General features: G+C 39.8%; 1 protein-coding gene across 1 annotated transcript in view; it reads left to right on the top strand.

Annotated features, from left to right (window-relative positions):
* DPP6 (dipeptidyl peptidase like 6) overlaps positions 1-16,874 on the top strand; it is a 421,547-nt gene that overhangs the window by 229,797 nt on the left and 174,876 nt on the right. The window contains exon 2 of the mRNA XM_080609810.1: positions 14,225-14,339. Within this exon, the coding sequence (XP_080465936.1) occupies positions 14,225-14,339 (115 nt within the window). The remainder of the gene's footprint in view (positions 1-14,224; positions 14,340-16,874) is intronic.

The following is a 16,874-nucleotide window of genomic DNA, read 5'->3' as shown; positions in this document are numbered from 1 at the left end:
CACATTTTTCATTAATTATTCACTACAGTCATAGTCCCTCACCATATGGGGAGGGGATTAGCTGAAACAATGAACCTCTGCTGCAGTTCGCCACTGTCACTTAGTCCTACCCACCAGGGAAGGGGCTGCAGCTATTGACTTGTGAACTGTTTCTTTAGAGGAGCCAAGGTCCAGCTCCGCTCAACTTATAAAAGGACGGTTTGTTTCACATTTCAAAGGAGAGGGAAACTAATGGGTAAAAAAGTACTGCCTTCTCATACAGAGCCAAGTAGGTGCATGTGTAGAGTGAGTTGCTGCTTTCCCGTGCCAAGAAGCTGAAAGAAAAAAGGTGTGTGCATGTGTGTGTGTGTGTATATTTATGCATCTGTACATCTCTGCTGTAGCAATATAATGCGGTAAATGAATCTAATTGGGGTTTTTTGGTTGGTTTTATGGTTGTTGGGTTTTGTTTTGGTTTTTTTTTATCCTGCTCCCCTCATTTCCTTGTCCAAACGAATGTGACAAAAATTACTGCAAATACTTGAGTAACGTGGCTTGTTGGTTTGTTTTCAATGTTCAGGTGGCTTTGACACTATATTTTATCCTGGCAACCCAAAGAGTAACACTTGACACTCCCTTTATTAATAGCTCAAATTACCCGTAAGAGGAGGGAATACATGGTCTACAGCAGCCTGGTCAGACATTGATTAATATAGTTATATATAATCATATAGGCTTGACATTATTTACTAACAGGTGAAGAATTTCTGGAGAGAGGTACAAAATTGCACCATACTGTGGAGGGACAGGCAGGGCAATGTGTGGCCTAGTCAGCAGTGTGTGGAACACTGCAGGAGCAAAAAATGCCAAGAGCAGAACAGCCTTGGCTTTCTCTTCCTCAATGCAGAATTTCACAGTGGTTGAGGAGTCATCTGTCATCATTAAATAACAGATTCTTTACACTGAAAATTATCTTCTGTCCATAGAGAGAGGTTTCAGTGATGGATCAGATGAAAACCTGCAGAATACACGAGGGGAATAATGCAGATATTTATGTCAATTAAGTGGAAGGAAAATAAGGCAGCTGATTTATCTGGAGTAGCTCATACAACTTGTCTGTCCCTTCATTGTGCTGCTGATATCTTTTGGCAGCACATCGGCCGATGCATGAGCACAGATCAGTTGTGTCATGTTCTTTCTTCACTTCATTGACACAGAACATGTCATAAAATCTTGCTGTCCTCGACACTACCTTTCAATTCGTGAGTTTGGTGACAGCAAATGTCACTTGAGAAAAGCACAAGGGCTATGACTGGTGATAATTTTGGGAAACACTGTGTAGAGTTCTGTCACCTCGAGGACAAGTGCTTATTGTGGCTTTGAGTGTGAATGTCACTGTACTGCTGGGTGTCTTCTCCAGGTAAAGAAGAAAGCCTATATAGAGTCTTTGTGAAGGAGAGAGGAGACAACAGTGTGCAAGTCAGATAATGGGAAGTAGAGAGCCCGTAGCAATGCCATGAAGTTAAGGGAACCATTTTAGACCTCTTGAAAAATCAAGATTTCAGCTGAGTTTCACTCTTCTGCGAATTAAAATTAGTGAAAATCTGAAAACTGGTTCGAATCTTCTATACAGATATCATGAGTGAAACAGCTTCATCATTTTTGACCTTAAATTTTGTTGTACCTTCAGCTGCAGCTAAGCCAATGTAAGGTCTGGCTGAATGGGACATATGCAGCTCAGAAGCCAAACCCTGTACAGGAGTACACAGTACACAGAAGCATGTGTGACTGGAGATAGAGGGATTGTGATCTAGTGAACATGAGGAGATCTGACAAATGGAATTTCTAGCCAAAATGACTTTCTGTTGCATTATGGAAAATGTTGAACTTTGCAGGCTGGTAGGAGTGAGGGTCCTGCTTCTAATTGTGATTCAACATTATCTTTCACTGATAATAGCCTTTTTGTAATCAAAGAAGGTAAAAATGAAATGCATGTTGCTGATTTTTTTTGTGTGCACCAATAAGCAATGCAATCATCATGTAGTTTTAAATTAAATTCTTTTGTTTCTTTTGTTAATTTGAATTTGATGGTTCTCCCTGGTGCCAAAGCCTAATTTACAGCAGAGAAAATTCCCTTAAATTGATTTTTAAAAATGCACTCACATGCACTACATTAACCTTTTCATTCCCTTATGATGTGTGTTAAAGAAAAATGATCCCTGTAACTCAGCTTATTGGAGAAACACATCTGTAGTGTATTTTAATTGGTAGAATTCCCATTCTGCTCTGGACAGATTTTTCACATGATAAATTAAATCGTGGCTGTGCTAATGCTCGTCTCTCTCTTTAAAAATACCAGTATCCTAACCATCATTTGTCTTCTCTCACTGCTATATGTCTGATCACTTCGGAACTCTTTTATTAGTTATGGAAGAGATTTATCTTTGAATTTAGATACAGAAAATGGAGGCACCAAGGACCCAGTGTTCAGGAGTGTTTCTATGCCTTGACTGCTGGTCAGCTGAATTCCTTGAAGCCACAGGGAATTAAGGATCTGAACGGGTCTGAGGACACTGACCTGTGCACAGTGTTTGCAGCACTGCATGAGAAAGCTATCTGGGGTACTTGGTAGGGATGTCTGTATTGGGATGTTTGGTGCAGCATCACATGAATATAGGATGGTTTTGAGTCTTGCAAAGTTAGTGATATGAATAGAGAGATGATGACAGATAATCTTTTTAGGTGTGTTTAGATCAGGAGTTGATCTGAAGCTCCGTTGAGCACTGTAGGGAAATGTGGACATGGTTCTCTGCCCCTTAATTTCAGAAGCCAAATCCTGCCTCTTGAGAGAATAATAGGCTAGCAAGTGTGGAGAAAAAACTCCTTTCTTGGACTCTTGCCTCTTTACTTCTCATCTCGGGAGCATTTTTTCATGGGGTGGAATGAAACTGCCACACACAAATCACTGTGTCTGCTTGGGTGATTTCTCTTTTCAAATCCTACAGCATGTTTAAATCAATATGATATCCCTACATTCAATTTCAGTTTCAAATATAAAGGAGACCTTTCTAACCCACACTCTCTCACTTTTGATGTCAGAAGTGAGAGAATCACGAAATTAAAGGAATACTTTTGATTAGGGTGGAAACTTTACATCTTGAAGCCAGTGAAAAGCAGACAGATAAACCAGCAGCATGATTCAGGAGGAGAGGTGCTTTTGTCAGTGGTGTTAAGATGCTAACATGAATTATGCAGGGAGATTAAGAATGATCATGATAATGCAGTGGCTTTGCTGCTGGGTGTCTGTGACCCTTGTGAAATAGATCTTTTAGGAGAAAAAAACGATTTTTCTTTTTTAGTTGGAACATGGATGCCTCAGATCCATTCTATAATTCACTGGCTAAGTCTCAGGATTGCATTGAATTAAGGATATTTCTTTCAAACAAAAAAAAATGACCAAGAGAGGTATTCTTTTGATACGAGGAGTCATGCTCCTGCAAAGCAGCGCTATAGTTAACGCAGCTCAGTATGGGAAAGAAAGTTGGCATCTTGCTTTCCTGTGGAAAAGTGACTTACTGTGTGTTGGTTGTGGTTACTGCCACCCAGAAAATTCTGAAAATGAAAATAAATGACTTTGTAATGTGCTGTGAGAACCCTAGTAAAAATAGAAATCAATTAAAACAGACCAAGCATAAGACTCGTAAACCTTTGGAGACCTTGGAGTCACTTTGCCTGACAGCAGCACTCTGTGCTTGTGCTGAGCCAGCCCACTGGCATGTCATCAGAAAGCCTGAGTACCCTTTGAAGAGCTGTAATTCTTCTAACTACAGTTTTCTTAAGCTAGAGCTGGACAATGGCCTGGGGGAATTGGACTTTTAAAAAAAAACCCAACACCTTGTGGTCAGTAGGTCGAGAGAGGTTCTCCTTCCTCTCTACTCTGCCCTGGTGAGACCGCATCTGGAATATTGTGTCCAGTTCTGGGCCCCTCAGTTCAAGAAGGACAGGGACCTGCTGGAGAGAGTCCAGCGCAGGGCGACAAAGATGATTAAGAGAGTGGAGCATCTCCCTTATGAGGAAAGGCTGAGGGAGCTGGGTCTCTTTAGCTTGGAAAAGAGGAGACTGCGGGGTGACCTTATTAGTGTATATAAATATATAAAGGGGGAGTGTCATGAGGATGGAGCCAGGCTCTTCTCGGTGACAACCAATGGTAAGACAAGGGGTAATGGGTATAAACTGGAACACAAGAGGTTCCACTTAAACTTGAGAAGAAACTTCTTCTCAGTGAGGGTGACAGAACACTGGAACAGGCTGCCCAGGGAGGTTGTGGAGTCTCCTTCTCTGGAGACATTCAAAACCCGCCTGGACACATTCCTGTGTAACCTCATCTAGGTGTTCCTGCTCCGGCAGGGGGATTGGACTAGATGATCTTTTGAGGTCCCTTCCAATCTCTAATGTTCTGTGATTCTGTAACTTCATGAACATCAAATTAGGGTATCCATGAAGTGGCTTCTGGGTCAAGAATATCTGGGAAAAGCCTAATTGAATCCTGTTAGGAAAACTGAAATGTCTCCCAGCTATTTTGAAGACCATCTGGACTGTGGTCTCCGCTCCCTGCCTCATCATCCAAGCAATGCTCACATGTTGCTGCTAGCCAGAAAGAAATAGTTAACAACATAAAAATGGAAAAGACAGCCATCATTTTGCTGTTGTGTCTCTTGCTCCTTACTTCTGTGTGAGTAACAGTACAAGCTCAAGCAAATTATGTTCCTTAAGAGTAAGAATTGCAGTATAGGGAGTGAGTCAAGCAAATTATGTTCCTTAAGAGTAAGAATTGCAGTATAGGGAGTGAGTTGTGTCTGTAGCTTAGGTTTAGGACTTGGGATTCAGGAGGAGTTTACAGCTCCATTTATATAGTGAAGTAGCCTGGAGGGGTGCAGGAGACTAAGCATAGGTGATCACTGATGTGGTTTGTTAGCATGCTCCCAGGCATGGTTTTGGCCCATTACTAGCAGGATTGTCTGGGGTTGAGAGTGGGCCAGGGACTGTTTTGGTGTGAGAGGGTTTGGCTGTGGTGGATGAGAGGTGTGCTCTGCCAATTGCCCTTGGGACAGTTGCCCTTTGCTTTGCTTTGTTTACTGGTTTGTATATCCTTATGAAACCAGGAATGAAAGGTTTAGGAGATAGAAAGAAGGGGAGGTGATACTAAGCAAAAAGATCTGGGCTATACAGCCTGGAGAGAAGGGGGCTTGGCTGGGAGAGAGCTTTCGTACTGCATCCTACTCCAAGAACTGCTAATGTCTTAATTTAAAAGCAGTGTTTTAACATTTCTCAACATTCTTAAACTTCGTATCAGAGAAGAATATTTCTTCTATAGTTTTCATTAAAATCTTGACTGCATACTGCAGATGGAAATGGCATTAGACACTCACACATCAAATATGACTCGATCCTAGAAACAACGGAAAATTAAGATTCTCTTAAAGGTAAACTTTAGATAAGTAGCATCTTACTATAAATATTTCTACAGTGATGAATAATGCAATTGTGCTGTCTTTGTAACATCCATACGTCAAATTTGTGTTTTGTTTGGTTTTTTTTAAACAGTAAATGACTGGTGTTTGAAATAAAAGTTGTGTAAAAGATGTCTAAAAATAATCTGTGAATTTTAGCATCAAGAATAACTCTGGAGTTTGCTTTTTACATACCTCCTACACAATACTTTGACTTTAATGGGATACTCACATGCTTGAGAAGTGCAGCACCATAATCTGATTAATTATGATATATGGAAAAAATTAAAGGATTCAGGCATGCTACTAAAAATGTTGTTATTGCTCTTAATAAGAGCAGATTCTGGCTTGAAACAGGGAGGAACTTTTCTCTCTTGTGAGATGCTATTTTTTCCTTCTGAACTGAACTTTTATGTAAAACACACATCACTCGAGTCCCACGGGGGACAGAAATATGTGATTTTTTACCGGTTCTTTCCTAAATTCAGGGAGTGTTTTAGTTAGCATACAAAATAGATTTTATCATCACATGCTCGTTAGTTTGGGCGTTTTAGTTTGTTGAGTATATAAAAGCATTTTATATCGTGTCTCAGCATGGAGGTTCAGGTAACTTTTGTAATCCCATTATTACAGGCTCTGATCAAATTTTTTCTCCCCCCAGAAACTCTGAATTGTCACTGCAGCCTCATCCTCCCTGTAGTGTCATCCCATCCTATCTATCTATCCTCTTGCCCCTTGGTCTGTCCATGTCCCTCACCTCCCAGTGTGACTCCAGGACTTTGGGATCCATCCTGTCTCTGACCTGATTTGCCCTACTCCTTCCATGGCCATAGGACCTTCAGGAGCTGTTGCCTTGCAGCCCTAGCACCAGCCAAGAAGCTCACCTGAAATCCGCAATCCACTATCATCCCATAAGAAGTGATGATGAGAGAGACATATTTTGAACAAAAAGCAGCTGATGTATTTCAGATAGTAGTGGTAGATGGTGGTTGGCATGGTAGGTTGTACTGAGGGTTCTATTCTCTTTTTTTCTGGTTTTCTGTTTCCCCATATATGAAACTTTGTTGCACGTTAATGAGAGTTACATACATCGATCAACAGAGGACCAACCCTCCTCTATCCCCCAGCTGCTTTAATTCACACGAGTTCATATAATAATTACTGTACCACAGAAGTCTTTGCAAGTAACCTGACAAGGTAATTTTTACTTCTTAGCACGCAGTGCAATTTCTGCATCCTGAGTTTGATAGACACCTCAGGAGAGTGCAAAATGAAATTGATAAACCTGTTTTCTTCCCCCCTGCTGTACACACGATTTTTGTATTCCTCTTCTCACTGTCTCTGCAGCGTGGCGACCTCAAAACTCAGCTGTCTTCACAGCTCTTTCTCACGTTGTTCCAAAACAAATTATTCAGGAATTAAATTCTTTTCACCTCATGTTTTCCTTCCTGTACCATTTATAAACAAATTATTTACAAACTAGATTACAGGGGAAAAAAAAAAGAAAGAAGCCTGGGAGTTAGTAAAATCTCATATTTAACAGAACCTCTAATGCTGTCTTTCTACCCAGGGAGATTAAATAACTCACTACTTCCCTAATCATAAATTATTTCTTGGTGTTCTGAGTCATAAATTGAATGAAGTTTTCTTTTTTTTTTTTTTTTTCTGAAATACAGTTTCACTGAAAATTGTAATTGCCTTTTTACAAACATAAGCAGAATGGCATTTTGCTGGACTTAGGGGAGACAACAAAACTGGGAGGCGGTTTTGCCAAGTTCTCAAATCTTGCAGAGGAGCTTATTTTGCCATTTCTTGAGATCATAATTCATCGAGAAATAGAGAGGTGTCATCCTGGCATGCCTTGGCAATATCACCTTTTGCAGCTGTTTTCGTCAAGGGTATGAACCGTTGCAAGGCTTGTGTACGCGTTGTGGCTCAGTTTGGAGGGAGCCAGGCTGTTAGAGCGTTATAGTGGGAAAACTGGAGCTAAGCAAGTGCTGTGACATAAATGGGTTCTGGGGTCAGTGATATGAGCTGTGGCATTTGGGCTTGCCAGGGCTTTTCACAGATTTGGTGAACATAGAGACTCTTATGGAATAAAATCCTAAGCGTCAAACCAAATTTTACTAGTGCTGTGGCAGATATTTCATCCTAGGAGATGATTTGCTACTGTTTTAGTGCATAAATGTGTGCACTTATATCAAACACTGAAATAAAATCAAAGATAATGCTGTTGATTTTATGTGCTCTGTCACTATTGGGAATGGATCTTTAATTATACCTTGAATTACAGGAGAAGCTAAGGGCCCCTGTGAGGATTCACCAAGTGCTGTAAAAAAACATCTAGGTTACAGCAGATGATTGAACCAAACTGACGGTGGGAAACTGAAGAAGATTATTAAAATGGCATTAAATCAGACCATCGTAGTTCTTGGCTAAAAGTAGCTCTAATCACATGTGTTGTGTGTAATACACACGTACAATATTGCCATCCCCATTCTTCTGGCCATGAGTCAGAAGATGGCCATGCTCTTGGCTGGAGCCATTCTTCATGCAACAGGTCCAGCTGGTGTTCACAGCTTGAATTTCTGAGACCTAGAGAATAGGCTCCTGGCAGGATTTCAGAGTCCACATTCCCAACTTCTAATTTATTTTGGAAATTCCACGTAGTCACTCTCTCCCTAAGCACTAGGAATAATTTGGAAATGCTTTAAATGGCAACACTGCTTATTTATACGTTCTAAGAGGGTAGAAGGATGTTGCAGTGCGGCTACTATACTTAGGTACAAAAGTCATTTGAAATGCCAGTTCAAAATATAGAGATGCTAAATTAATCTTTTAGTGCTACTAGGTCTGGAGGTGATCCAAAACTGTTTCATCATAATGCTCGTAAAAATGATGGGAAGCTATTAAATATCCATTTCTGCAATACATGGCAGCTAGGAATTCCAGATACTACTGTATTTAGATCCTTTTACAGAGTTTTTTTTTAAATATAGAAGTAGCACTGTGCTTCATTTGTAGATGACACTGACTGGCTTTGCTCCAGTGAAGCAAATGATCTGTGTCAGTCAATGCTAGCTGAGGATCTGGTGCCTTCTGCTCTGAAACTGTGGAAGACCCATCATCTGTTAAAGCTAACGCTTAGGTGTAAGATGCAGATGGCATTCCCTTTCTCCTATTGGCTTTGTAATGGAAACATGTAAGACTGAAAGCTCTGTCAAAGCATAAAACATGCAAGGTTTATTTTTACAGAGAGATGAGTGTTACCGATACAGCCTTTTTCTCACTGGCTTTCAAACACTCCATTAATGCCGAACCTCAAAGCACTTTCATATGTGCACTTTGCAGAAAATTGTGAGAGGAGATGGAGCTACAGGGCCAAAAAGCAGTGGCTTTAGTGCATTCATGAAAGAGCAGGGCAGGGTAGTGTGTAGTGCTGTATGTAGGGTAAAAGATTTTTCTCATGGTGCTGGGGATTAGAAAACAAAGATGTTAACTGTTAGTAAGTCATTGCTCCTTATTAGTAAAAGCATTTTTTATCAACAGAAGATGAAGAAAAACATAATGTAGTTGTCTTTCATCACTGCAACAGGCAAGATGATTTTATCCCTCTGAGTCTTTCTGTTGGGGTTTTGCAGGAAAGCCACATACACACCATGCCTCATTTGTAAAAACAAACCAAGTTTTTATTCCTCTCACTCTAAAGTGTCACCTTTAGCATCTGAGCAACTGAGTTTGCTGTAGGCTCCGTCTCTGAGTCTGTCTGCAAACTGATTGCTATTCAGCGTCACGTTTCAACTGGAGCACAGCTCAGGGTGTCTGCAGCAGCAAGGGGGGGAGGGAGGCAAGTGGGGAGGAGAACGAAAGGAAGGAAAATTAATAATAAAGCCCCAAACAAAAGTAACTCAGCTTGAATTCAGAGCTGAGAAAGATGCAGTTATGTGCTTATTATTGTATGTCCATATTATGATACGGCATAAGTTCTTAGTGATTGAGGTTTCCACTGTGCCAAGCAGGTTACCAAAAATGATTCCCACCCACGAAGAGCCTCCATCCTAAATTTAAGGCAGGAGAGCATCAGAAGATCCAGACAGGCAGAGGAGTGCAATGACAGTTAGGCACTATTGATCAGCTGTATAATCAGAGGTCTCAGTGAACCTCCTGCTGTAACTACTGCAATGCATCTGGTTTACTGCCATTATCATTGCAATTAACATTTCTTTTTTGCAGTACAATATTAATAATCTAGCCATATGCGTTAGCCGCTCTTTATCTCATTTGTTGTACTGTTTAGCAGTTATAATCTGCAGACATTTTTTATTATGGAGAACTACTTAACAGCAAGATTATTTGTCCACTGAATTTCACAGGAGGTTTTGCCAGTGACAACAGTATTCCTGCACCTTAAGTCCTCAGGAAAGTTACTATTCTGTGCCATGTTCTGAAATTGGGTGAGCTGACGTTGCACTCACTGCTATGCCATCAAACAGAAGTTTTAATTCAGAACAAGGTACTAGGATTTGACAGTAGAATGCAAATTTTTCTAATTGTATGTTAACAAGCTTGCTAGAAGATTTTTCATTTATTTGTTTGTTACTGTAGTGTTTCAGGTTATTGAGTTAAAATTTAGAAACAAATAAAAAAAACCCAAGAAGCAGAGTCTGCAAGAATGACAAGTATGGAAATTGCACAAAACCACTCCTACAAACCCCATCCTGCCACCTCTGAAGCTAATAAAATATCTTGCACCTGCTTTTGTTTCATACCATTAATTTCTTTAGTTTTCTGGGGTTTTGTTTTCTTTTCCTCTTCTTTCTGATTTACACTGGTATAACTGAGGGCAGAGCTCAGTCTCGTGTCTGCAGCCATGGCCCAGTGTCACCTGCTTCAGCAAGGCACTCACATACAGCACATGTATCTGGATTGTATATATTCCTCTATAACACACTTAGGTTTTGTTGGTGTTGCACAGAAGTGGCAACTCCAAGTTGAAAAAGACTAAGACACCCACCACGTCATCCGCTATTGATACTTCGGAGATTTTGGTCCAGGATATATAGCTTTTATTAAATAATACCAATATTTGACAAGTGATGTCTGTATTCTTTCATTTAGCAATATAGACATGGCTATTAAAAAAAGCCCAAACAACTACAAACAAAAACCAAACAGAAGTTGTGCTTGATGAGTTTTTGGTTTAAGAAGCTATTATATTACTGTAATATGGCCACTATGCTGGCAGACTTTTGGCAGGTTTCAAATAAACATGCCAGAAATAATTTTGTTGACAGCATCTTGGATTGGAGAGCATCCAGCCTTCATCCATAACATGTCAGTACAGTGATTCTTTCACAGGCAGGAAAATATGTCATCACAGATCTGTATTTTAGAGTCTTAAAATACTGTAGATGTCTGGATTTATGGCTTCAGAGTCAACTTCACAGGAGGATAGTGTTATTTTTCAGTCATATATTAAAATGAAACTGATTCACAGTTTTTAGTATGCAGCATCAATGAAGTGTGCTTATGTTAAAACCTGTAGTAACATCTGTTTTACTTGCCTAATCCAAAACCAAATAAGGTTTTATGTAAGAGAAATATGTAAGAGAAATAAGGGCATGGAAAACAAACAGCAAAGGAAAAAAGGAGAAAAACCAAGTTGAAAAAAACAAGGCTTTAGCTTGCTTGCAGAGGTCATGCAGGCAATGTGTTTGCTCTTTGTGAGAAGCAGAGAGTAGGTGACTCCTACTGATGAGTGACTTTGGTTTAATGTTTCCTTTTATGTTGTTTTTGGCAGAATCATTTAGTGAGAGCAGAAGTTGTGCATGCTTGATTTATTTCCAAGCAAAGCAGCCATGGTTCATGAAGGGTATCTGCTTGCTGGTTGGTTTCAGTCTCTGTGTTTATATCTGCAAGCTGCGATCTTTCAAGAATGGTCGAATTATAGTGTTGTTCTGTGCATTGGAAACAAACCTTTTGAGGTGCCGCCTCAAGAACATTATTTGTGTGCTTGAATCTGTACCTGCCTAGGGCTTAATTAAACACCTTCATGGCTTCAGTCCCAAGCACAAAGGCTTTCCTGAGCAATGGTACTAGGAAGCTGATGTCCGTTTGTGGGAACTCATATTGATTGGTTGGAGTTTGCTGCCAAGGACACAAGGTATCCTGGACTGGTGGTGAAGCTGTAGTCTCCTGGAAGTAAAAGCATGTCACAGTGACACAGCAATGTCTCTCTGGAATTAACAAATACAGGCAGAAAAGATCTAAGGCAATGGTGCTATCATGCATATGGTATGATGATGTGTGTGCAGCAGTTTTACTGTAAATTATTCCACCGGAAGAGACTTCAAATGACTGAGAAGAACAAAAAAGCTGCTCTCCAAACCTGTGCTGAATAAAGCTGTTTACCTTTCTTAGAGATGTCATTTATCTCTTCTTGCTTCTTATCAGGGAAAATTTCCTGATGGAGTTTTAAAATTACATTGAAAACATTCCTTTCTGCTTCCTTGCAGTGTTCTAAACCCCAGCATTTGGTTTATGAATAGCTTTTCTCTTCTTGATACGCTAGAAATTCCCAGCCTTCTTTTGTTGTGATTTTGCTCAAATATTGTTGGATGCTTGAAGAATTAATGGGATTATGATGTGATAATGGATTCAGTAGAAGTATTGATATCCTGGTATCAATATTGATATCCTGACATACATGCTTAAGCACGTATGTGGATTTCCATCACACTGGGACTCATGGATGGGGAAACCTCACTTAATGCAACCTCACTTATTAAGCTTTTGAACTACATCTGGGTTTATAGATCAAATTCAAGTCTGTGAACTATTTTCTTTCATTTTTTTTGACTCCTGACCAGTCAGAAGGGAGAGGTTTGTTAGGTTATTTTCAGGAATATCAGTGTTACCATCAGCCTTGTAATGTTGTCTGTGTCTTACCTCTGTCCTTAGACACTCTTACAGCATGGCTGACTGATTGGCACCGTGGTTTCTCAACTGCTTCCCCTCAGTTTTCCTGTCACCCCACTAGGTCCCACTGTGCCCTTCTGTGAAAGGAAGAGTATTTCTGCCACTTACTAGGAAGCCTTAGATTTTTTTTCCTGGCTTTATTTCACAGTTTGTGTGTGACCCTGGGAATGTCACAGACTCTTTTTTGAGCCTATTTGCATCACCTGAAAAGTGAAGACTGTAGCAGTTTCCTAAAAAAGGTGTTAGAAGACTAAGTTAAGGTTTGTATTCATGCTTAGGGTAAAGATGCTATAAAAATGCAAATATTTATATTCTTTCTGTTTGCTTATTGGTAAAACGGCATTTCTCAAGGCACCTGACCTACTTTTCATATTTTTCTCCAGTAAGAATAATAAACTATAAATTTGTTCCTTCTAATTGTTTTTCATTTTAAGTAGAAAACCAAGTGCAAATGATGGGAAGGCAAAGAGGGGAGGTGATGCTAACTGTCTTTGCCAGAAGGAAGAGAACCACTGTGTCTTTTCCAGAACTAGAATAAATAATGAAATACAGATGCTACCTCAGATGTTTAGTGCCTCAAACCTGGCTTTCTGTTGCAAATTTATAGCATTTGTAATGGAAAAGTGATATTACTGTGTATAAAAAAGGAAGTTAACAGTAAGTGAAACAAACTCTCTGAATTACAAATCTTAGTCTATTATAAAGCTTTTAATTTTCATGAGAAAAAGAAGAAGAATGTCAGCATGTCTGACTTAGACCCACCATCCCTCATAGTAAAGGAGATGAGGCAAAAATTCTAAATTGGTGAGGTCAACGAGGAGGGAGGAGCATCCGGAGTTGTTCTGGCTGGGAGGCCAGATCCTTTGAGTGAATTCAGCCTTCCAAGGAAGTGGAGTGCACTGATATTTCATACAGTTCCTGGGGATGCTTCAATGCGTGCATGAAATCACACTTAATGTGCAGTGCTAAAGGGAATCCAGCAAAAAAGCATGAGAAAGACAAAGTGCAATAATTTTTTAAGATCTTGTGAATGCAAACACAGCACTTCAAAAAAGCCTCAGTCTTGAGAGCAAGAGTGCTGTATACATCTTAGACAGAACATATGGTATAACCACAGTGCAATCAAAGCTAATAAGTGAATAGTGATGGAGCTTTTATTCTAAAGTTTTAAGGATGTGATTAAATTTAATGTATATGCTAGATGTGAAGCCTGTCTTCGCATGCTTAGATCTACCAGCCTAGAAATGCATGTAAAGTGGCCCGAGGAGATGTGATGTTTTCTGGGAAAGCAGAGAAGTTCACCATGGGGATATTCTTATTGATTTTTATGTCCATACATGACCCTGTGAATTATTTATCTTCCTATATTCTTCTCTGGCATCTTATTATACCAGTCTCTTGAAAGTTACTGTAAAACTCTTTATTCCCAGACCTAATGAGAGTTGGTAGGAAATGGGCTTTTGATAAATTACTTTGGATGAGTGCTGGTGTGGGCAGCTGGTGCCCATATGCAAGGAGGCAATGGGGAGTGTGGGTTTCACAGGCATCCTATGGGTGCATTGCATTTATTCATGGCATAAAATGACTTGGGATGGATTCAATTAATTCCAAAATGTATTATAATTGTATTTGGCTTACGGGCTTCACCCATGGTGCATGGTGTATTTCTGCAGACAGAGGTTGCTGTTTGGATTCTGCTGTTTGTTTCCTTGTCTAAGTGCCTTTTCTAAATGTTCACTTTCCTTTGATGTTTCTAGGAGCTGGTGGGGAGTAATCCTCCTCAAAGAAACTGGAAAGGAATTGCAATTGCCTTACTTGTTATTCTCGTTATCTGCTCCCTGATTGTCACCTCTGTTATTCTCCTGACACCAGGTATTTATAACCTTTAACTCACTTCCATTCCGTTTTTCCTCTGTAAAGCGTTTGCAAACTGACTGCAAAGTCGACATCAAAGGAGTCATCCTTCCTGTTCTTTACCTTGATGTGATGCTGAGTTCGAGGCTATTCTAAGGTAGATTGGTTTTGAGTTTTGCATTTCAATTCAAAGATGAAGGCTGCAGAGCTGAAGGTACAAGTGGGAAACTTGGCTGCCTAAATGTAGGTGGGCAGTGTCATTTTAGATGTGCAGGGTATAAAAGACATCTACATAGGGAAATCAGTTAGGACATAGGACTTCCTGAAGTTTGTGCCCACATGGAGCAACAGCTGCCAGCGGGGTGGCATCTCCTATGCTTAGGCACCTAAATCCCATCCTGTTCAGCTGGAGCCATTCTTAGATCAGACCATCGAGTTTCAGCTTTACAAAACGATTACAGATAACTATGTGGCAGATAGCCCTTAATCACAGTAAATAATGAGTAACTTCCCAATAAGGGATTCTTTAAATTTATCCCTTTACCAAGTTTCAGCAAAGTTCTTTGCACATAACCTCTGTAAATTACTTCTCTTACAGTAGCTGCTGAAGTTGTAGGCTTGAATTTTAATATGGTATTATTATGATTATTGATTATTATGTATTTATACAGCCCTGTAAATTTCCATGCCTACTTACAGAGTAGAAATAATGCTCTTTCATGGCTCTAAGAAGACTGTGATCAGAATACAAAAAGACAAACAGTGGAGAGACAAGTCAGAAAAGAGAATTCAGTATCAAAAATGGTGAGGAGCTACAAAACACAGGAGAAGGCAGAAGGATCCCTGCAGAGGGACTTAGAGAAGAAAAAGGACTACTTCTCGGATGAGTGCATGCGATTAGGGGACAACAGGACAGAGAGCACTCTGCTGAGGAGGGGGATGGAAAAAAGGGAGAAATGAAACCCTAGGAAATGGAAGAGCAGAGGATGGTGAAGCGGAAAAATGAGATGGAAGCTGCGTGGCAGAAATTTCTAGCTCATACTTTATAAACTGACATGCAGTTCAGCAGATCTGGGCCATCTTCACTGACACAGTTCTTACCCCACATACTGCTAATACTGGAGATAATGATAAATCAAGAAATACAGGACTGCACTGAGTTAATTTGAAAATGAGTGGAACAATTCCTACATTATTCTTTGATTATATGTTGTCAGGCTATGTTCAGTTTATTTCGTGCTATCCTGAAGTTTTTAGTGTAAATGTAAGTAGCACATGGTCATGCCAGAGTAATTGCACAATGAAATTGATTAAGGTTAAACTTAATTAAGGGTCATTTTTGAAATTGCTTTTGCTAGGGTTCAGATTTAATGCATTTGGACACTTCATCTGTTTCTGGGATGTTTTGGACTATGGTCCATGGGCTGTATTCACATCAGGCACCACATACTTGCAGTGAGAAATATCATCCCTTATCCATTAGTTATGGAAGTGTTGCTTTCTGTTTTACTGAAGTGTAGCCCCAGACTTTTCAAAACTTCACACCAAAGCTTAGATTTCTAAACCTGTGAGCTTCAAGAAGCTGTCACTGGCTCAGACTTCATAGATGAGACTGTGCAGTCTCCATCAAAGAGCAGGATTCTGTATAGATAGATACTTGGGGAGAAGCATAAACGTACCTGTATAGTACTAAATACAGTTGAAATCTCTTTATAGTGATGGTCAGAATGATATCTGGTGAGGATTTAACACTTCTTGTTTCAATTCTGGGTTCAACTATAGACCTCATTTAGGACTTCTGCTGAATCCTACTCCCAATTCTCCATAGAGAAAATCACACATAAAATCCAGTAGTGACTATTTTGACTACAGACACTGCAGTTCTGTTGTCCTGGTAAGTGTCTAAACAGAAAAGGTGTGCCAAGCATTGAGACCTGTAGCTAATGTTCTCTAATTTAAGAAAACATGAGTAGATATGGGTTATTATAATGACCTTGTATTTAACATAATATGAAGTAGGAATGTGAAATACCCACATTCAATTATAAATAAAAGTCACAAGTGTATTTGTGTGTTTATATATGTGTACACAAGGACGTTATCTGTTTGGGATATGTATGTACACACGTCTATATATATAAATAGCACAGTTATTACTATGTACTTTGCAACAGCTCCAGATAGCACCATTGAGAGAGTCTCTGTGCTTAAAAATTAGGAATATGCAGTCATTTCCTATGGTAAAATTTCCATTCATATTTTCTGAGATTTCTAATTACCTGATTTGCTGGTCAACTGGATTTGAGTTGTTTTTTCCCCTGCTGGTGTTTCAGAACTGTCCACCACATGCAAATATAAAAACTCTGAACTCAGTATTGCTTCTGTTTTTATTATAGATCCAGACTGCTTCTTTGTGAGACTCTGCCAAGGATAAAATAGATATGTTAGGCTGCTGCTGTGGTTTGGCAGCAGCTGAGTTCAGTCTTCTTTGGGCCACTGGCCTTGGAGCTTATTACAAGGACAGACTATGGCAGAGGGTGACAGGAGGCTCAT

The sequence above is a fragment of the Psittacula echo genome (genome assembly GCF_963264785.1).
Source record: "Psittacula echo genome assembly, chromosome: 2".
Classification (NCBI taxonomy): Eukaryota; Metazoa; Chordata; class Aves; order Psittaciformes; family Psittacidae; genus Psittacula; species Psittacula echo.
The sequence above is the reverse complement of the archived record's forward strand: the minus strand, read 5'-3'. Positions and strand labels throughout refer to the sequence as shown.